The sequence below is a fragment of the Rhincodon typus genome, chromosome 3 (assembly GCF_021869965.1).
Source record: "Rhincodon typus isolate 14 chromosome 3, sRhiTyp1.1, whole genome shotgun sequence".
Lineage (NCBI taxonomy): Eukaryota > Metazoa > Chordata > Chondrichthyes > Orectolobiformes > Rhincodontidae > Rhincodon > Rhincodon typus.
Genome location: NC_063334.1, coordinates 93,567,068 through 93,590,712, shown reverse-complemented (window position 1 = coordinate 93,590,712; position 23,645 = coordinate 93,567,068). Strand labels below are relative to the sequence as shown.

Here is a 23,645-nt window from a genome sequence, read left to right as displayed (position 1 = left end):
AAGTCAGAGATTTGGATCAGATTTGCACACCTTCCCTAACTAGTTAACCAGGAGGTGTTAGACAGTTTAAAACCTGGTCTAACACTTGGGTAACTCAATAACTGACAGTGTTGACCCTTAACCAGACCAGACAAACACCTGATCATCTGATAGCACCTGCCACCCCACTATCTACAACCTACCGATGTACCCACCTGGCTATCCAGCCACCCACCTACTCCACCTTTGCACTTATTTGCTTTATCAACTGACCCATGTACTCAGCCACACTCAAATACTGCACCTTTAAACTTAACTGAAAACAGCAGCTAGTATTGTAAACACTTAGCGTGTCCTCTCCTTCCCCTGACCTGACTGTGTTCTCCTGGAATTTAATGTGATGCTGCACAGCCTTTTTTTCTGCTGCTTCCCAATCCCAGAATAAATGGGCAGAAGTGCATTGGACTGTGAAAGGACTGCAGCATTGCTGCTGACTGGAATGTCCACACCGTTGACTTACGTGAATGGACAGCATGAGCTGTCAACACAGTTGTTGATGGTAGTTGTGAAGAGCATTCAAAGTGTCTCCAAACTGATGTGGATGAGTAATGGAGCAGGTAAAACATTTCACAGATGAGATATAACGTGGGAAAATGTGAAGCTGTCCACATTGGTGGGAAGAATACATGCTGTTTTGGTCCTCTCATTTAGGGAGGGGTAGACTTGCATTGGGGGCTGTTCGGAGAAAGTTGATTTCTGAGGTGAAGGAGATATCATAAGGAAAGGCTAAGCAATGTGGACCTAAAGTAGTTGGAGATTAGAACAATGAGAGATGATCTTATTGATACTTAAAGATTCTGATGGAGGTCAACAATTTAAATGCTGAGAGGATGTTTCTCATAAGGGGATACAATTTCAAAATAAAAGATTGCAGTTGAGACGAAAAGCAGTTTCGTCTTTTAATCTTTGAAATTCTCTATCCTGGAAGACCGTGGAGATTGGATCATTATTTAGTTCAGCTTTGAATGTATTCCATTAGTTAATTTGTAAGGGAGCTTTGCATTATCAGGGTAGAAGGGGTTGGGGTAAGCAGGTAATTGGTGTTGAGCCTATGCTCACTTCAGCTGTGATCCTCCTGGATAGTGGGGTTGTCTGAAGGGATCATATGGCTTAAACCCTCTATTTCTTACATTTATATCTTCTTACCACCTTATAATGAACAGATGAAAGGCAAGGCTTTTGAAATGTGGTAATGCCCCTATCTCTGGACTAGGAAGTCTAGATTCAAGTCCATCTGCCCCAGGGATGTGCAGTAGCATCTCTGAATAGGTTGATTAGAAAATATCACCACTTGAAAGGCAGTTGGACATATAAGGCTGCTGTCTGAGAGAGTGGCCTCCTCCTGTGCTGTAAGCAGTCTGTGATTTCAACAGATGTTAAATTTTGAAAGGTTGTTCTCACTTGTGTCAATTAACCTTTTAAACGAATGGTGTAACTTCTTTTATTCTCACATGAAAAAAATTGTAATCTTGAATTACCAGCTGTATTACCATGTGATGAGCTGCTCCAACTTTCAGATTCTAGCAGTTACTTATATTTAAAGTTTAAATTCTGATGGAGGTATTTGCAGTGTAACGTCTTGATTTTCACCATTCTCTCACTTCATGAACAGAATACTGGTGTCCTTTCTTTGTCAGTGTTCATCTGTTTATCTTATTACTCTTCAAAAGTGTTGCGTTGAATTGCATTGTGAGCCGCGGGCTATGCTATTGACTGGTCACTTGCTTATTTTCTGCCAGGGTCTATTTTAGTGATTGAAAGCTCACAGAGTGAAAGGCTGTTTTAGATCTTTGGCAGAATGCTCTTATCAAATTTATACAGTTAGTGCAAATATGTACATAATTAAAACCAATGGTGAGTTTTATTTCAAAGCGATTGTAATGTTATTATAGTGTAGTTATTGTGAGCTCTTCCTGCTTGCATAGTATGCAATGGGCCAGCATAATGCAGGCCTTTAGTGTTTAGTGGCCAACAGGGATTACATTTGAATTGTTGTTTTGAGATTATGTATTCTAAATGTCATTATGGAAATAATAAAATGAAATCTTATTTGAACAGTACTTCTTCCTGGACATTTTTTAACACAGACTGTATAGCAAAGGTTGTCCAGCAGGATTTCTGTTCTCTAGATAGATCTCCTTAGGTATTTGCACTTCATGGGATTTACTAAATATAGATTGAAATGTGTATTAAATAGGAAATGCTGATGAACTGCTTAGGGAAAACTGCCTGGAAATATTTTTGTGCTTTAGGCAGATTATGGAATTTTGATAAGAAAAAAAAACTGTTGAATACCTGGCATTTAAATTGTCAGCACCTTCATCTTTAATGCAGTGTTACACCCTGTCACCTTGTCAGCACCTTCCCATGTGTTATGTAGCTCCTGCACCAGAGTTCAAGGATCTAACCCTTGGCCCCAGTCTCTCAATGCATTCGCTTTCCTCCCTCAGCCCTAACCCTTTCCCTGTCCTTTATCTGTGCACTGCCAATCAGTAGCACCATCTGCAGGCAGTGTGCCAGCCTTCAGATTACTGCTAAAGATGCCTAGGATGACGTCTTCATATCTTCGTTGAGGCCCGTAATCCTCTGGCTACCTCCAGATTATCAGAAAATCTACTTCCCTCCTTCTAACTCTAGCCCTCGCCAGCTGATCATGACCATGCAAAACATTGGTTTTCTGTTTGATCTGACCTGACCTGAGATTCACAGAAGACTGTATATCCAGTATCAATTTTTCTTATTTCTGTCTCTGCATCTTATTTTTTTCAGCAACTACCTCAGCCCCTGCACTGCTGATTTCTTTTTATTCTCTACTATCTATTTGGGGGAATGTTAAGCAAATTTGCAGATGACAGTTTAGTTTGGGATTGTAGTTGGCAAGGACTGGTTAGACCGAAGAGTCTTTCTCTGTGCTGTATGACTCTGAGACCAAGATTGGTCGACTGGTTAATAGTGAAGAAGATGGTTGTAGGTTACAGGAAGATATAGATGGGTTGATCAGATGGGCAAACCAGTGGCCGATGATATTTAACCCTGATAAGTGGGAGGTGATGTACTTTTGGAAGAAAAAACAAGATGAGGGAGTATTTAATGAATGGCAGGACATTTGTGTGGCTTAGTCAAATAGAACTATGTTGGGGTAGTGAATAAGAAGTCCTGAGGTCAGTAGAGCATGTGAATAGGACAGTTAAAGCATGTGGGATGCTTACTTTCATCAGTCGTGGCACAGACACAAGAGCAAGGAAGTGATGTTGGAGTTGTACAGAGCGTTGGTCAGGCCGTAACTGGAGAACTGTGTGTTGCTCTGGTCACCTCACTACAGGAAGGATGTGATAACACGAGAAGGGTTACAGTGGAGGTTCATCAGGGTGTTGCCTGGAATGGAGAAATTGAGCTATAAGGAGAGACTAGATAGGCTTGGATTATTTCCTTTAGAGCAGAGAAGGCTGAAGGGGAACAGGATTGAGGTATATAAGATTGAGGGGTATGGACAGAGTGAATAGAGAGCAGCTGTTCCCCTTGGTTGAGGGGGTCAGTCATGAGAGGGCATAGTTTTAGGGTAAGGGCCAGGAGATTCAGATGGGATTTGGGGTAAAAAAATTTCTTCACTCAGTGGGTGATGAGAATCTGGAATGCACTGTGTGGGAAGGTAGTGGAGGCTGGAAAGCTTACAACCTTTAAGAAATATTTGGATGAGTACCTCAAATATCGAATCATTCAAGGATACGGGACAAGTGCAGGAAGTTGGGATTAGCACACTTTTAGTGGTAGTTATGTTGCTGCAGACTTGATGGGCTGAAGGGGTTTTTCTGCCCATTCCGCATCTGTAAATCTTTTCTTACAACACTTCCAGTTCTATGAATTCCCAACTGGCCTAAGATACAATCACTTACGCCTTACTTTGTACTAATTCCTTCTTTAAACTTCTTCTCTTCAGCATCCATGTTTGAAGTCCTTCCCTGAACCATCTTTTCCGATGATGCTTTCAGCTTTCTTCCTGCATTGCTTAGCATCTGTTTTTATAATGGCTGTTGTTGAGATTTATTTGCGCAGGTTGATTTATGCATGCTGTTAAAGACGATTACATAAATTAACTTGCTCAAAAAGATTAGGGAAGAAATTAGAAATTTAAACAGAATAGTCCTGTATGAAGTACTGCCTTCAGTTTTCCAAAATCATACATTCAGATATTTCCTTTGTGTAGCAGTCTTGTATTCTCAGGTAGTTTTGGCATTTTCATGACACAATTGATGTTCCTCAGTCTGATTAGTTGTAGTAAACAGCACTAACCACCACCACCAACCCCTCCGACTCCACGACCCCCACCACCTTTTCTGTCTGTCCCTCTTTCCTGCCCATGCAGTGCTTCACACTCTGTATTTTATTGCCTTTCCTGTCAAGAGTGGGGAAAAACTGTTTATTCAACTCCCATTTTCAAAGCGATTTATGTGATTTTGAATCAAACTAAATAGATGCTGATTATTAGAGGAGGAGATTAGGAGGGATGATCTATTAACCTAAGACTCCATCTGTTAACCCATCTCCCAATGGGAGCTGGGTAAACAGTTTCTCCTATTCTTGATAGGAAAAGCAATAAAACACAGTGTGTGGAAGAGGCTGGAGATCCCATTCTGTATTCATAAGATAATTATGGAATGAACATCAACTCAACAATACTGAAAGACCCTAAAATTCCCATCCTATTTCAGTATGTTCTTAAACCAATCCAGATTGCTCTACCTAGGAGCCCATTGTGTGATGAAGTGTCCTGATTTTGCTTTTCATTAGTTTGAATTGTGTTCTCTTGTGATTTTGTTTTTGGCTTTCCGTCTTCTGTGCTATTTAATGTTGTATGTATCTCTATAATTGGCCTAGTGTCATAGGGGAGGAGAGACAGATTGAGCCTAGAGTGCTGCAGGCACAAAAATTGCGGATTCTGGCCCTGCTACAGAGGCTTGAGTATGCGATCCATGCAAGACGCTCTAGTGCGAGCTCACTTCTGACCTTATGATGGAGGGAAGCTAATTGATGAAGCAGAGAATGACATGCTATTGGAGGTGATGTTAAGTGGTATTCTTTTGGTTGAGTGTAAAAAATCCTATGCTGCTCTCTGAGGTAGTGATAGATGTTTTGGTGAATTGATCAATATATGTCTCTTAACTAATGTCACTGAAACAGATTATCGGTCATTACTGTTTGTGGGTCCTTTCTATGTGCTTTTAACTGTTTCAAGTGATGGAAGGAGTCATCAATAAGTGCCTTCAAGCAGTACTTGATTAGCAATAACTTGCTCAGTGTTGCTCGGTTTGGGTTCAGACAGGGTATCTCAGTGTCTGACCTCTTTACAGCCTTGGTTTAGACATGGACAAAAGTACTGAATTCCAGGGGTGAGGTGGAGTGACAGCCCTTGACATCAAAGTTGCATTTGATAGAATGTGGAATCAAGGAGCTCAAGCAAAATTAGAACTGGGGAAAGACTCTGGGCAGGTTGGAGTCATACCTGGCACATAGGAAGATGGGATAACAAGGTGTAGAGCTGGATGAACACAGCAGGCCAAGCAGCATCATAGGAGCAGGAAGGCTGACGTTTCGGGCCTAGACCCTTCATCAGAAATGCTGATTCTGCTCCTATGAAGCTGCTTGGCCTGCTGTGTTCATCCAGCTCAACACCTTGTTATCTCAGATTCTCCAGCATCTGCAGTTCCTACTATCTGTGATACATAGGAAGATGGTTCTGTTTGTTGGAGGCTCAGCTCCAGTCCAGTCCAAAATCACATGACACCAGGTTATAGTCCAACAGATTTATTTAAAGTCACAGGCTTTTGAAGCGTTGCTCCTTCACCAGGTCACTTCACCTGATGAAGGAGCAGGACTCCGAAATCTGGTGGTTTTAAATAAACCTGTTGGACTATAACCTGGTGTTGTGTGATTTCTGACCTTGTCCACTCCAGTCCAACACTGGCATCTCCACATCATCTCAGCTCCAGGACATCCCTGTAGGAATTCCTGTGGGTGTTGTCCTCGAACCAACCATCTTTAGCTGCTTCAATCAACTTTCCTCCATTATAAGTTCAGAAGTGCGGATGTTCACTAATTGTACAATGTTCAGTATCATTTATGCCTCCACATATACTGAAGCAGTTCATTTTCAAATGCAGCAAGATCTGGATAGTATGTAGGTTTGGGCTGATGGGTGGCAAGTAACATTAACACACAAGTGCCAGGCAATGATCAATTCCAACAAGAGAGAATCTAACCATTGCCCCTCCACATTCAGTAGTGTTACCATCTCTGATTTCTCCACTGTCAATATGCTGGGGTTATCATTGACCAGAAACTAAACTGGATGAGCCATATCAATACTTTGGCTACAAGGGAAGATTAGAGGCTAGGACATCCTGCAGTAACTCACCACCTGACTCCCCAAAAGCTGTACCCACTCTACAAGGTACAAGACATGAATGAATGGAATATACCCCACTTGCCTGGAGGCGTACAGCTCCATTTAAACTTGAGAAGCTTGATATTACCCAGGACAAAGCAACCTGTTTGCTTGGCACCACATGCACAAACTGTCCCTCCCTCCACCACTGATGCTCAGTAGCAGCAGTGTGTACTACCTACAAGATGCACTGCAGAAATTCACCAAGCACCTTGGAAACATTGCGAACTAACGACCCCTGCCATCTGGAAGGTGAAGGGCAGCACATATATGGGAATACTGCCGCCTTCAAAGTTCTCCTTTAAGCCACTCACCATCCTGACTTGGAATTTTATTGCTGTTCCTTCAGTGCCATTGATTCAAAATCTTGGAACTCATACCATAACGGCATTGTGGGTCTACCTACATGTAATGGGCTGCAATACTTAAGGATGGCAGCTCCCCATCAACTAGGGATGAGCAATAAATGCTGGTCCAGCCAGGAAAATCCACATCCATGAATGAATGAAGAAAAAAATTCTGGCTTTGTCACAGTGACTACCCTTGTAAAGTTCTTGCAAACCTTGATTCTGGTAAAACAGGTTGTCAAAAGCATTACACGTGGAATATTTGCTTATTCAAATCAATACAAAATTTCCACATTGAAGACATTAATCTTTTCTCTTCACACTGGTGACTGAGCTAAGTATTTTTAGCATTTTCTCTTTGTTTCAGAATTCCAGAAACTGCAGATCATTGTGTTTTGTTCAAATCCAATATTCTTTTGTGCAATTTTATGGTAACATGGGAGTTGGTACAGTGGTTCTTTTCATCAGGAAAGAATCAATTGTTCATACATAAATCCTATGAAGAACAGGGTACATCACTTGCCATCAATTTGATTTATTGCTTTCCACAGATACAACAGGGAACATGCATCTCTGGTGAGAGATAAGTGCTTCACTGTAGCAAGCTAAACAGATCTTTTGATTACTCAATTCAGTATTGTTGCATTAAACAAACAACTTCTTTATCTCATAGTGAGCCCCTGCTGGTTAAAATATTGAGACTACCTACTGATACTTTAAATCAGGTGTCACTTAAATATAGGAAAACTGAAAATTATTATTATGTCGCAGTATGTATATTTAATAGATTATTGCATTTTGGGAAGAAAACATTCATTTCCAGGAACTTATAATATCAGACATACTATATTTGAACAGAATTTTAATTTGCAAATTATAATACTTTGCTCTCCATAAAAGATCAGGGCTTTTATCGTGAATTATAATGCTGATGTATCTATGCCTGGTTGAGGTGAATCAAAGATTTCTGTAATAAAAGAATATTTTGTTTTATAAAACTTAACATGGAGATAAGGAGCTATGTCCCACAGGGAGCTTGATATGAAGGAACTCCTATGGGCAATGACCATAACATGATAGAATTCACCCTGCAGTTTGAAAGGGGGAAGATTGAATCAGACGTAACAGTATCACAATTGACTGAAGATAACTACAAAAGACACGAGGGAGGAGCAGGCCAGAGTTCATTGGAAGGAGAGCCAAGCAGCTAAGACAGTGGAGCAGTGATGGTACAATTATCTGGGGTTATTCGGGACGCACAGCAGAAATTCATCCCAAGGAAGAAGAAACATACTAAGGGGAGGACGTGGTAACCATGGCTGAGAAGGAAAGTCAGGGACAGCATAAAAGCAAAAGAGAAAACATACATTGTGGCCAAGATTAATGGCAAGCCAGAGGATTGGGAAGCCTTTAGGACAACTCAAAAAGCAATAAGAGGGAAAAGATGAAATATGGGAGTAAGCTAGCTAGTAATATAAAAGAAGATTGCAAGAGAGTTTTTGTTTAGATAACTAAAAGGTAAAAGTGGACTTTGAACTGCTGGAAAATGAGGCTGGAGATGTTGTAATGGGAAACAAAGAATAGCGGAGGAACTGAATAGATACTTTGCATCATTGAAAGATACCAGCAGCCTACAAAATCTTCAAGAGAGCCAGGGGTCAGAGCTAAGTATAGTGGCCATCATTGAGGAGGAGGTGCTGGGGAAGCTGAAAGGTCTGCAGGTGGATAAATCAGCTGGACCAAATGGGCTACATCCTAGAGTTCTGAAGGCGATAGCAGAGGAGATTGTGTAGGTATTAATGGTGATCTTTCAGGAATCACTGGGGTCTGGGAGGGTCCCAGAGGACTGGAAAATGGCTAATGTACACCCCTGTTTAAGAAGAGAAAGAGGCAGAAATTGGAAGCTGTACGCCAGTTAGTCTAACCTCAGCTGTTGGTAAGATTTTAGAGTCCGTTGTTAAGGATGAGATTGCAGAGTACTTTGAAGTGCATGGGAAAATAAGGCAGAGTCAGCACAGATTCAATAAGGGGTAAGCATGACTGAAAGATCTGTTAGAGTTCTTTGAGGAGGTAATGAGTAAGTTAGACAAAGGACAGCCGGTGAACATGATCTGTTTGGATTCCTAGAAGGTCTTTGACAAGATGCTACACAAGAGGCTGCTAAACAGGATAAGAGCCTTTTAAGGGTGAGGTACTGACATGGAAAGAGAATTGGCTGATTGGCGGAATACTTAGTGGGGATAAAGGGGTCTTTTTCAGGATGGCAGCTGGGAACTAGTGGGAGTTCTCCAGGGGTCATTGGGACCACAATTATTCATGTTATACGTTAATGATCTGGACGAAGGAACTGAGGGGATTGTTGCTAAGTTTGCAGATGACACAAAGAAAAGTGGAGGGACAGGTCGTGTTGAGGAGGCAGGGAGGCTGCAGAAGGACTTGGACAGGCTTGGAGAGTGGACAAAGAAGCAGCAGATAGAATAAGATGTCGGGAAGTATGAGGAAATACACTTTGGTAGGAGGAATAGAGGTGTAGACTATTTTCTAAATGGTGAAAGACTTTGGAAATCTGAAGCTCAAAGGGACTTGGGAGTCCCAGTTTTGGACCCTATATCTTAGGATTCATGTGCTGGCGTTAGAGGCGTTCCAGAGGAGGTTTACAGGAATGATCTCACGGATGAATGACTTGTCATACGATGAGCAGTTCAGGATTCTGGGCCTGTATTTGATGGAGTTTGGAAGGCCTAGAGAAAGTAGAGATGGACAAGATGTTTCCACTAGGAGAGGCCAGGACCCAAGGACACAGCATCGGGGTGAAGGGATGACCCTTTAGAACCGAGATGCGAAGGAATTTGTTCAACCAGAGGGTAGTTCATGCATGGACCTCATTGCTGCAGAGGAATGTGGAGGCCAAGTCATTGAGTGTATTTAAGACAGAGATTGATAGGTTCTTGATTAGTGAGGGGGTCAAGGGTTAAGGGGAGAAGGCACGAGAGTGGGGATTGAGAAACCTGTCGGGCATGATGGAATGGCAGAGAAGACTCGATGGGCCAAATAGCCTAATTCTGTTCCTCTGTCTTATGAACAGAAGTGAAAAGGTCACATGGGATTCAGAGTGAGCTTGCCAATTGGATACATAATTGGCTTAAATGCAGGAGACAGAGAATAATGGTGGAGGGTTGCTTTGCGGACTGGAGACCTGTGACCAGCAGTGTTCCACAGGGATCGGTTCTGGGTCCTCTTTTGTTTGTCATTTATGTAAATGATTTGGATGAGAATATGGAAGGCATGGATAGTAAATTTGCAGGTGATACCAAAATTGGTGGCATCGTACACAGTGAAGAAGGTTTTCTAAGATTACAAAGGGATCTTGATCAAATGGGAGTTCAATCTGGATAAATGTGAGGAATTGCATTTTGGTACAACAAGCAAGGCTAGGGCCTATACAATTAGTGGTAGGGCCTTGGGTAGTGTTGTAGAACAGAGGGACCCAGGGTTGCAGGAATGTAATTCTTTGAAGTTTCTGTCACATATAGACAGGACGGTTAAAAAGGGATTTGGCATGCTTAGAGATAGTAGGAACTGCCGATGCTGGAGTCGGAGGTAACAAGGTGTACAGTTGGATGAGCACAGCAGGCCAGGCAGCATCGGAGGAGCGGGAAAGCTGACGTTTCGGGAGGTGTTGTCGTTTGTCACGAACCAAGTGTAGATGCTCCACAAAGCGGTCTCCAAGCCTCCGCTTGGTTTCCCCGATGTAGAGGAGGCCACATCGGGAACAGCGGATACAATATGCCACATTAGCAGATGTGCAGGTGAACATCTGTTTAATGTGGAAGGTTTTCTTAAGGTCTGGGATGGAGGTGAGGGGGGAGGTGTAGGGGCAGGTGTAGAACTTCCTGCGGTTGCAGGGAAAAGTGCCAGGGGTGGTGGGGCTAGTGAGGAGTGTGGAGCGGACGAGGGAGTCACGGAGAGAGCGGTCCCTCCAGAAGGCAGATAAGGGTGGGGAGGGAAATATATCCTTGGTAGTGGGGTCAGATTGCAGGTGGCATGCTTGCCTTTATTGCTCAGTCCTTTTGAGTATAGGAGTTAGGAAGTCATGTTGAGCTTATACAGAACATTGGTGAGGCCTCTTCTAGAATACTGCATCCAGTTCTGGTTGCCTAGTTATAGGAAGGATATTATTAAGCTGGAGAGATTTACCAGGATGTTGCTAGATATGGAAAGTTTGAGTTGTAAATAAGGGCTAGATAGGCTGGGACTTCTTTCACTGGAGCATAGGAGAAGTTTATAAAATAATGAGAGGTAGAGATAGAGTTGACGATAGTTGTCTTTTCCCTATGTTGGGGGATTTCAAGACTAGGGGGCACATTTTTATGGTGAGAGGAGAGAGATTTAAAAAAGACAGGCAAATTTTTTACACAGAGGGTGGTTTGCTTGTGGAATGAACTTCCTGATGAAGCGGTGGATGCGGGTATGATTACAAAATTTAAAAGACATTTGGATGGATACATAAATAAGAAAGGTTTGGAGGGATATGGGCGGGCAGGTGGGACTAGTTTAGTTTGGGATTACGTTCAGCATGGACTGATTGGTCTGAAGGGTCTGTTTCTGTGCTGTATGACTCCATGCTTTTTTAGATACATATTAAAGACATTTCAAAGTTTGCAGATAACTCAGACTTGGAAGTGGGTCAAGCAGTGTGGTGAATGGTAACAGACTTCAGTTGGACATATTCTGCCAAAATAGACTAACATATGGTTGGTGAAATCTAATCTAGATGCTTTTGAAATGACACATCATGGTATGAAGAATAAAGAGAGACGATGGAAAGTAACTGCTAGAATTATAAAGGTGATTTAGGAGCAGAAAAACTTGGGAATGTATGTATACAAAACTTTGACACAAGATGGCAAATTGAGAAGACTATTAAAAAGTATATGGAATCTAGAATGGTAATAGGGATGAGAAATTTATGTGAAAAAACCAGGGAACTGTGATTGTTCTTCTCAGCAGAAAAGATTAGAAGGATAGCATGAATAAAAATAAACTTTCCAGTGTCTGAAGTGATAGTAACCCATGAGCAGAGATTTGATTGATAAAAGAAGAGGAGACACGAGGAAGCATTTTACACGACAGGTTGTTCTGACCTGGAATGTGCTGCCTGAAAGGGTGGTGGAAACAGATTCAACTGGTCACATGTCAAAGAAAATTTAATTTGCTTCAAGTATTTATTCATTACAGGGGCAATAGGAAAAGAACTGGGCAATGGATCTAACTGAATACCAAAGGGCTATTACAGGACTGAAGAACCATGTGTATCATTCTGTGATTTTGGTGTAGACCCAGTATGATGGGATAAGCATTTTTTCTGAACACAGCAATGCACAAATTCTACCTCTATTGACACTGCAATTGTGCATTTAAAAGGAAACTGGAGTTTTTAAAATAGCTGTTTTCTGAGCAATAATGAAAACTTGACAAAATAAATAAAGTAACCTGCATTGCTGCTCAACGTTTAATGTTGCAACAGTTTTGCAGCCTAGTCAATATGCCCATTCATTTCAGTACATGAAAGGAAAGTTCTGATATTAAATTGGGTTTCTTTTTCAAGTCTATATTCACTTGTCCCTGAGGTGTGTGTTCCATAGTTACCAAGTGCTTCTTCTAATATAATGAACAGTATGGAAAGTGATGCTGTGTAATGGCACTTTTTTTTAATTCATTCTTTTCAAGGCTAATTCAGGAAAAAAAAGTCTCTGAGTCCTACTTCCTCCACTAGTGACAGAACCAATTACTTTAGTAATAGCCTTGCTTCTGTTTCTTCTTATCCGCAGCACAAAAGCTGTCATCCGTTTCCATACCCCATTCATCGTGGAGCAGTATAAGCGCCTGTGCCAACTTCGAGAGCAGCTTGCCCTTGACTGCAATGCAGAGTGGCAGAAATTGTTGGAGTAAGTCATGGATATCAAGTTTGAATTGAAAATGTTTGATATAGAAGATAGGATCATAAAACTAAATTAAAACATTGATCAACTGCATCTGCAATAGTTTAAAATAAATAACCATTTCAGAAGGCAGTTAAGAGTCAAACACACTGTTGTGGGTCTGGAGGCCTGACCAGATCATGATCCCAAAGCATGAACATATTCTGTTGATGCTTATGCAACATTAGAAAGCAAGGAATTCTGTAATGAAATCTAGTGAAATTAGCATTTCAGGTGTAATAAAATTGAATAGTTGTACCTTCTAAATGTGCAATATTAGCATATATTCATGGCTACTTTGATATTATGAAAATTATTTTGTTTGAAAATTAATCATGAAAAATATCCAATTGGTTGCAAAAATGATCAGATGACTAGTAGCTAGAATGAGCTATCAGTGACCAATTTATTTGCAGTGTTCAAGAAAAGATCCCAGGGGAGGTGTTGGCTTGGTGGTAATTGTCACTGATGATTAGTATTCCAAAGCCCCAGGCTACTGTTCTAGAGACATGGGTTCAAATCCTACTATGTCAGATAGTGAAATTTCATTTCATAAAAGTCTGGAAATTTGAAAAAGTCTGGTCTAATAGTGACAGCCGATTGTTGTAAAAACATCTGGTTGATTAATATTTTTCAGGGAAAGAAATCTGCTATCCTTATCTGGTCAGGCCTTCATGTGACTCCAGACCCACAGCAGTGTGTTTGACTCTTAACTGCCTTATGAAATGGTTAGATCCTGGGCAATAAATGCTGGCCTAGACAGTGACTTTTTTTCAGAAAAACTAATCAGGGTGCTCATTCAAGATGTGGTAAAAGGACCTCGCCTTTAAGAAAACTCACATTTTTACGGACTTCATTTGCTGCGTGCATACAGTGCTGGTCTCTGCCTGCCTGTTGGTCTGCTTTGTGTTGGCAAGTTTAGCCCACATAAGTTGGTTGGTTGCTGTACTGTCTGCTTCATAAATTATTGTCTATTTTTCTGCTCTAATTAAGCTAATCCATGGAGTTATTCAGTTCCTAATAGGTAATTGATTATTAGACCAATATCTTCAACGTGACATGGTGACAACATTGGAAAACATCTGCTGATGAGGCCTATCAACAGTCAGTAAGCAAGTTAATCTGCAGGTAGAACACATAGTCTTAAATTGTGTGAGACAGTCCTAATAAGTCTTGAATGAGAAAACTTGAAAGAGAGTCAACATTTTAGCCAGATATCAGCAATAGCATCCTTGTTAGGAGATGTAAGGTGTGTCAAAAGCATGTGCCAAGTCATCGCAAAAACCAGTTGGTACTGCCTGAAGTCCCTGTCCATCACTGGTCCAAAATTGCATCTGACCGTTTTAATTCCCATGACTGTATTGTTATTGTTGACTACCAACTACTGCGTTATTCGTCAATTGTACAATACGTCAAAAATACCAAATGCTAAGCTCCGTTTTTGGTTATTTCTATTCCACCAGAGAAATGGTCGGCAATTTTTTGGTAAGTTATTTCAGGAAAAATGTAAGAAATGGAGTGTTGGTCAAATTACTTCTCCAGGTTGTCTCCACGACCAGTGGACTATCTGAATGCATGATTCACACAATCAAAAATCTAATCCTTAAACACAGACTGACCTACACATTTCAGTGTTACATATGAGAGCAACACCTCTGAGTAAAATCATTCCATCACTGGCAGAGTTTAGCAGACAGGTTGGCTCTGACTGTTCAAGGTTCTGCCCAAAGAAATGAAACTGCAAATGCCTGTTTGATATGATCTACCACTCTTTGGGACGTATAACCTACATAACCTGGCATTTTTCTGGCACTGAATTTCATATGCCATGCTACTTATGTGTGTTTTGGCTTGATGGCAGCATCTTGCTGGCAAACACCATGTGTTGCCGCTGCATAGTAGCAGCATCAAACAGAAATCTTCACCTATTGCACAGACCTTTCAGATACCATATCCTTTGAGGCTAAACTGAGGTATACTGAGCATCTTTCAGGACCAAGAGTGACTGCCAGTCATCAGACTGCACAATATACAACGAAACACGGTCTGCACCATGTAGCCATCATTGCACAGGATAGCTTTGATGTGACCTGTTTTACCATCAAGTTTACATGGTGACAGCCATTTGGTTTATTTCTCAAGCCAATACCCTGATTAACATAGCCAACTTACTTGGTTTACAATTAGAGAAAAGCCTGGCTGTTAACTGTCAATTGCTGTTAATTTGTGCATTCTCCAAGGCATTGCCTCTGCCAATCAATGTCTGCTTGTCAATCAATCAGCACTCACTCCTCATGCAGTATAACTGCCCTTTGCCCCTTCAGTTTGTATTCTTGCAAAATTTCCTGAAGTCTGAAAAGATGCAATAAAATGTGCTTTTTCTTTACAATAAAACAGAAATGATGTTCAGTTTTTTTCAGACTGGAATGTTTGATATTCCTCATCCTATAGTATTAGCAGTGCTACAAATATTTATTGTTGAGGATCTTGAAAAATTGTGAAGTATATTTTAGGTTATTTCACCTCCCTTAAAGAAAACCTTCTTCCAGAACACTATACTCCCTGAGGAGATGAAACAGTTTAAAATAAAAAGGTAATACTTGCAAATGAACTTCCTGGTTGTACTAGAGCTTCATTTCATATATAAGACCAGCATGTGTCATTTGCTCGACTTACTGTTTTACCTTCTGTGTTGCCTTTTTGCATAATTCCAAAATTCCTGTTTTGTTACTCTAACTCGACGACTGTTTAATGTATTAATTGTTGTACTTATGGGGAATGCATCCTAATATGCATCCAGAACTTGATTTTTGTTAGTTTGTATCTATATCCCTTTGTTCAAAGCCATAGGTTAATATGAAAATGTCCAGTAGATTAATGATTTCAATTCTGCATACTTTATTTTATAGTGTGGAGACTCCTCATCTCCTATTTTACCTGTTACAAGGCTAAAAGTCCAACATGTAAAGATGGGATCTTGTTATTTTTGTTTCACTTGTGTAAAGTGGTGCTGCGCTTTCTTCTTATTGCTTCCTAACATTGATGCTGTGACATTGTTAATGACTGCACAGTTGAAGCTTGTAGTTAGTGGAGTACCTCAAATGTTTGAGAATTAATATGTGAAATTGAGGAGGAACTACTAGGGAAGATGGGGTGACTGGGAAATAACTGAGAGATTTTCCAAATATTGATTTTAAATTTATCTATTCCGCGACCATATTGTGATGAATTCAACAGTTGTTGCATCCTACTTTGTCTTCCCAACGAATAAACGCTAGTGTTGACATAGGTTGCCAGACTCTCTAAAGCATTTGCATTTGGATGGTGACATGAAATGGTTTCTCTCCACTGAAGGAGGCAAAGTTAACATCATATTGGAAAAACTGCAGCTTTAACAATTGCAACATGCTTATCCTGAAAATGTTGGAAACTGGATTGAAGTGAACCAGCCTGAATAAGTCTGATCTCAACAAAGAAAATGAATGTCCAATTGATAATTCTTATTTGAATCTCCAAGTTTGAGCAAAACACTGTAAACTTTATATCCTTCTTTCCAAAAGTCAGTGTTTTTTTTATAGGATGGTGTAAATGCTGTGCTAGGATACAAAAGTGGATGGATAGTAACTTGTTTAAGCAACATTCATTATTCATTGGTAACTGATTTTCTTTTGCTATATCTTTCTGTTCATGTACAGTCAGTTTGGCGAACACTATCGTGGAATAAGAAATGCAATCAGTCACCTGGCAACCATTGATTGCATCTTTTCATTGGCAGCAGTTGCTAAGCAAGGAGGATATACGAGGTAATAAAATGGTTTTATAATCTTGTTGTTGTCCCTTTCTGCTGTTCCTCTTGAAGTTTTGTTTAATTTTTGATCTCGTTGTCAAACTTCCAGTGCAGTTCTCTGTGGTAATTGCTCAGTCCCACTTTTCTTTGCAGTTTCTGCTCTCGGAATTAAGCATTGTATTTATACAATGCTGTACACAACTTCATGGTGTCCTATAGTCTTTATAGTCAATAAAGCATTTGTGAAATGGTGATGTTGTTGCAAATGAAGAAATATGACGGCTAATTTTGCACACCGCAAAATCCCGTAGACAGCAATGAGATAAATGATTTTATGATTGATTGAGAGTCGGTCTATCAGGAGAACTGCTTTAATTAGTATACTAGGATCTTTTATGTTCATTCAAGAGAGCCATGATTGTGTAGGTGCTGGTATTGGACTGGGATGGACAAAGTCAGAAGTCACACGACACCAGAACTACTTCACCTGACGAAGGGGTTACGCTCCGAAAACTTGTGATTTCAAATAAACCTATTGGACTATAACCTGGTGTCGTGTGACTTCTGACTTCATCCAAGAGAAAAGATGGAACCCTAGTTTAACATGTTATCTAAAAGTCAGCATCCTACCAGTGCAAAGTATTTTCACTGCTCTACTGAAATGCCAGCCTGAATAATTTGTTTCTGTCCTGGAGTGCAGTTTGAATTCACAAACTTCTGTTCTCAACCCTGAACCAATCTCTTCAATTTTAGTCTGTTATGAAATGTCTGTTTCTTCCTAATAGTATATTACTTCAAAATGACATCTGAAGGATTGGAATGCAGTATTTAATAATGATATACTGTATCTTAAAATTAAACTTAATCATCCCTAATCCTCATGGCTGTGTGTGTGAGATACTGTGTATTTTGTTTCATGTGTATACTTTAATATAATAACATTGAAGTTTGTTTGCTATAAGGAAAATAAGGAATAAATCCATTAAATCTGCTCCTTTGTTCAATAAGATGATGGTTGAACACTGGCTCACCTTCTTTATTACCTTGATTCCCTCAGTGCCGCGTCTTAATTACACCTATTGACTGAGTAATCACGGCTCTGAGAGAGAGGATTACAAAGATTCATCATTCCCTGAATGAAAAGATTTGTCAACTTCACATGCTGTTTCCTTATCCTGAGGTTATGATTTCCCACTTGTCTAGATAAAACATTTTCAGAGCATCAGGTGTCCTTCACATTGCCAAAATGTACAAAGGTTCAGTTGTACAAGTTGTGCAAACATGGCAACAGCATTAAGTAAGTGAAGGCCTTTAGTCCATCTAGCCCACCTATCCCATTTGTTGACTTAATGCCAGTCTAGTTCCTTCTTGAATCCATTCAGGTTTCTTGTTCTAGTGTCAATGCTGCTAGTGCTATTGACCTTTACACCCACATGAGAGGCCTTTTAGGATTTCAGCTTAGTGTCATGGAAAGGAAGGCACTTGTAATAGGGCAGTATACCCTCAACATTTCAGTAGAAAATTATACTAGTTTGTGTTCAAGTTCCAGGAATGCAAATGGAATCACATATAGTTCAGACCAGTTAAGGATTGCAGGTTATCTTCCCTAAAGGACATTGTCGTAGAAGTCCATCTGGTTTGCTAATTGACGATGAGTTGACGGTCTTGAGTAGCATTTTTCTTGGAATTGCTAATGTTCAAAATTAAATTGCAAAGAAATCTAAAAAAAATCCAATTATTGCATACTACATTATGCTTTACCGAACGGAATGTCTTTTAAAATGTTATTTAATGCCTTTTGTTGAAATTTTGTTTTTAAACCACAGGCCCCTCCTATGGTCCAATTGGAGAAAACCTGCTTGGTTTAAATTTAAATGAAGGTTGGCAGTTACCTGTCTGTCACCATGTAACTGGTACATTCTTTGCACTCAATGCTTCTGCCAACCAATCAGCAGTCTCTTGTAATAGTATGCTTTCTCCCTTCACATTGTTATTTCTTATCCATTGTCTTAATAAGTGTAAGATGAAAAGCTTCAACAAAATGGCTTTTTTCATTATAGCCTTGGCATATTTACAGTGTTTTTCTCTCATTTGTTAACAAAATCTCTTTGGCTGATCTTCAAAATTATTTGAAAAGGTTGAAGAAAATATTCTAAAGCTTTATTCATGTTAAGATTACATCTTTTTAATTGCTAAGGTATGTGAAGAAAGTGAACTGATTTAATTTCCACCCTGATGCAGCATCAATAATCTATATGGTAGTTTAAATCTTGTTTACACATACTCTTCCTGTTTTATTAAATCAACACTTAGCATTGAAACTGCCAAGATGTAAGAAAAGCGAATATTCTGTAGGCAACCAGTGGTCTGTGATGAGGTAATTGGAAGTTTTAATTGAAGTTCATTATTTTGACAATGTGGAATGAGTTTTTGAAAGCTCTCTCCCATCTCTTTACCAATTTTTGTATTAATCAACTGAACATGGACAATATCACAGGCAATTTATTAGACCTCCTAAGAATTATCTTTTTAAACTTCATTGAACTTACTGTTACAAAAGAAAGGGGCTTTTCCTCCTAACTTGAATATCTTTTGCTATTGAAAAGGACAAATGATTTTTATTTTCAAGTAAGCAGTGATTCTGATTATCGCATGTGTTTGAGTTGGAAAATTTAAACATTCTATGTGCTGATATCTATAACATAAGAAGAGAGAGACATACACAGAGAGTGAGAGGTTAACACAGAAAAGCAAATGAGAAACCAATCACTAGATTGAATGTTCAGAGAATTGTTTTAAAGTTGCTCCTTCATGGTTTCAAAAAAAAATCCGCAAACTTTCTAAACAAGGGCCCATGTCAAGCAGTTAAATTGGACATTGTTTCCAAGTGATTTATGAAGGGATCTATGAAGTAGAAATAGATTGTGTCCACTGGTCAATAATAAAAAGGAACAAATTATATTAGAATGGAAAAGCATCACAGAAATTTCTTGCATGATTAAAACATATAATGTTCTGCTGAGCGCCACTGTTAAAATCATCAAGAAATTCTTTTAAAAGGAATTAGATAGTTGCTTGAAATAGCAGGGGAACAGAGCAGGACGGTGGATTAGGATAGCTTTCTCAACAAGAGATAAATAGATCATTTTTGTGTTGCAGATGTTGCTGTCTATTCAATTGGTTGTTTGTGAAGTCTAAAGCATAGCCTTTAGATATAACAGGATGAAGTAATCTAACCTTTCATGTTATGTAGATTTCTCTGCAGTCCCTTGCCTGATCAATAAATTATTGAACAAGTGCCAGTTTTTGGGATGTCGGTGTTGCTACGAGGTCTTGTGCATGTTTCATTGGCACAGCAGTGTGTTAGTTATGATAAGGTCATTTTCTGGACATTTCATCAAGTGGCTCCATTGGCACTATATTTTCACTGTACCCTCCTTGCCAATCGTTCCTTGGTCTTGCCCATTGCCTCGAGTGTAGGAGCCTATGTGGTTATGACATAGTTATGTTGATTTTTTTATTGGAATGAGCTGAGCTATCATGAGAAACTTGATTATTCCACTGGGAAATACACTGAGATGCTAGACAATTTTTGATGGCCATGTCCACCCTGTGGAGTGGTCATCTTCTTTCTTCAATTGGCCTTCTGCATATTGTGCCTCCCTTAGGGCAATATCAATGTCAAAGCACCAGGGTACTTGAGCTGCATTGTTGGTACAGTGCTCCGGTTTGTCACTATGCGGGTTGTCCATGAGGGTCTGATGGTCTAGGTTCTAGGCTTCACTTTGGCAATTGGAAGGTGCCTACATGTGATTTTTCTTTTGACATTGGGTGGTTGTTGCATACTCACTTCACTGAAAAATAAGAACCTCTTCTAACCAGCTCACACAGCCCAACAGTATCCATTCACCCAATTGATTAAGGTCCACAGACATTACATGGAACATATTGACCATTTTCCATGTCTTGGCAACCTCAACTTGTTGAAATTCCTCCATCTCCCTTATGCCATTTATGCCTTCACTCGACTGAGAGAAAGTGTATTTGAGGACAGGGATCTCAATTCCAAGACCAAGGTCCTAGTTTACTGAGCAGCTGTGGTTCTGGAACTCCTGTATGCCGAAGAGACTTTAACAATCTGCAGTAGGCACCATAAATCTGTGCAAATTCTTCAGATCTAGTGGTAGCAAAGGCCTTCAAGTAGACCATCCTTTCCCAAGCCAAATTGTCCAACATCAAGGAACTTGCCATCAAAAGCTGGTCCACTGGTCAGGCAATCTAGTTTCATTCCTTGACATCAGGCTCCCAGTGCAATTGCTCTACTCTGACCTCTGTCATGGCAGGAGACTCCTGGAGAGCAGCAAAAACGCTTTCAGGATGTCCTCGAAGCAACAAACGATCAAACATCCCCACTGACTTTTGTAAGTCTCTGGTATGTGACTGACCAAAATGGAGAAAGTTCATTTAGAAAGTCACCAAATACATTGAGACAGTTCATAGGGGAGAAGTCAAGGCATCAGAGAAAATACACAAATACCTGTGTGCTGAAATATTCAAGCACCCCATGCAGTAATGAATCATATATCAAAACAAACAGCTGTTCCCTGCGTGACTTGTACATGTTGACTTGTATTTTGTAATTGTTAACATGAGTGCTTTCACCTTATATAGAGCATAGCTGTGTTACATTATTTAATAATACTTCAAATATTCTGTTATTTGTACAGACCAACTGTGCTGGAAGAACAGAGACAAATAATGATCAAGAATGGTAGACACCCCATAATTGATGTTCTTATGGGAGAACAAGAGCAGTATGTTCCAAATAGTACTGAACTTCATGTGAGTATTCAATAACATCTTTCAGTGCCGTATATTGATAACTATTGGGTTGATTGGATGTTTTTGCTTCAAAATTTAGATTTTTGTTCAGAACATGTGGCTTAAAGTAATTGCATTAGAATGTTTTTTCTAGATTTTCTAAGTGTACATGAGAAGTGTTGGGGTTGGTGACAAAGTGAGCCAGAGGCGATCTCACTCTTGACCTGCTTCCCTGATTCCTCCCCCTAACTTCCTCAGAGGCTTTGTGTACTTTCAAAATATGACTTTTCTTAAAAGAAAAATGTGAAGTTGGAATGTGGGATGCATCTTTCGGTCTGCCTGTGCTACTTGCTTGTACTGATATCAGTAATCATCACCTCCTTTTAAAAAAAGGTCTGTCTATTCAGTGAATTGACTCCTATCCAAATGAAGTGGCCGAGCAAAGAAATTTGGGTGCTCAAATTCACAAATCTTTAAAAGCGGAGGACAGGTTGACAAGGATACTAAAGGAGACACATGGTATGCTGGAGTGCAAAAGCAAAGAGGTTAGGTGACCTCATGCAAATCTTTGGCTAGGCTGTGGTTAACAATAACATGCTGACTTTTGGATATACTTCAAGCAGACTTTTACTGAAAAGGTATAAAAGTTTTATTAAATTGGTCCCAAGACAAGGCCTTTAATTATGACCATAGATTATAGAAACCATAACCCCTGATAAGGGCAGAAGGTAAATGGAAAACTGATGGAAATATTCAAAAATAATGAATAGCATGAAAGATTCCATGTGTTCAGTAAACCAGAACTTATTAGATTGTTGCCAAAAGGTGGAGTGGCGATATTTAAAGGATTATTGTACAGCAGGCATATTGAGACACAGAATGTATTAATTTGAGTCAGTGGTGGATTCCTGTATCCAGAGAACATGTTTAAAATCTGGAACATTTCACACCTTTCAGTTCTACTTGCAGCTTTTATTTATGTCCCTTGTAAGGACTTTTACGATGTAGGATGATTTATGGAACATAATACTTCACAAATAATATCATTGTATTTCTTATTCCAACTGCTGTTAATATTTAGCAAATTACTCAGAGAATATAGTCAGGAAACATCTGAACAATAATAACTTCTGAATGCTGAATTTAGGATGGCATGGTGGCTCAGTGGCTAGCATTGCTACCTCACAACACCAGGGACCCAGGTTCAATACCACCCTCAGGCAACTGTCTGTGTGGAGTTTGCACATTCTCTCTGGGTGCTCTGGTTTCCTCCCACAATCCAAAGATGTTCCGGTTAGGTGGATTAGCCACGGGAAGGCAGGGTTATGGGGATGGGGTTTTGGGTTGGGTCTGGGTGGGATGCTCTTTGGAAAGTCGGTGTGGACTCAATGGGCTGAATGGCCTGCTTCCACACTGTAGCAATTGTAGGATCCTATGTTCATTGTTTGTGATTTAAATTTCATTTCAATGCCAGGTATACAACTACTGGGCAGGTTGCCTCTTTTGACGAAAGAAGAGAATTCTGGCTATTTGGAACCCTCGTGCTCTGATTCTTGATTTTCATTTTCAGACATGGCAAGAAACCTCAGTTTATTTTACTTCTTAAAAAAAAGAGAAAGCACAAATCAGTGGGTGGCGTTGAGGTCAGTGAATACATCTGAGGACAAAGCACTTAATGAGTGAAAATATGGAACTAACTGCCTCCTTCCTGATATATCATTGACTGCTTGATAAAAACTTTGGCTCCAGAGTACAATGTTGGAAATAAGTCGATGGCACAATGTAGCCTCTTAGATCTATCCATTTTGTTTGAGGTAATGAAAACAGTTTTTTGGTAGAAATTTCTTATGATGTATGGGAAGATATTTGTTGAGTTTAATTCCCTGCACTACAGGTAGTTACTTTCTTCACAGTATGTAGACTAAGTCAAATGTCTGTAATGACCACTGTACTCTGATAATTATGTATTTAGGACAAGTTAACTTTCGTAAAATATGCCGCAACCTTGAAGATGAAAGCTCTAGGAGTGCATCTGTAATATCATTCCCAGTGCTCTAATTGAGCTATTCAGTATTCGCTGTTGTGATATTTTCCCATTATTGTAAGAAGCAACTTCCGTAGAAGTACTCATGGTCTCAGCTCAGACGCAGTAATGTGTTTATTATTTTCATTGTAAAGAGCCATTGATCATTTTGTTGCAAACTTTGCTATGATCACCGCTGACCCCA

General features: G+C 39.8%; 1 protein-coding gene across 1 annotated transcript in view; it reads left to right on the top strand.

Moving 5' to 3' along the window:
• msh3 (mutS homolog 3 (E. coli)) overlaps positions 1 to 23,645 on the top strand; it is a 268,529-nt gene that overhangs the window by 117,732 nt on the left and 127,152 nt on the right. Inside the window, exons 15-17 of the mRNA XM_048593784.1 lie at positions 12,660 to 12,776; positions 16,505 to 16,612; positions 21,324 to 21,438. Of these exons, the coding sequence (XP_048449741.1) occupies positions 12,660 to 12,776; positions 16,505 to 16,612; positions 21,324 to 21,438 (340 nt within the window). The remainder of the gene's footprint in view (positions 1 to 12,659; positions 12,777 to 16,504; positions 16,613 to 21,323; positions 21,439 to 23,645) is intronic.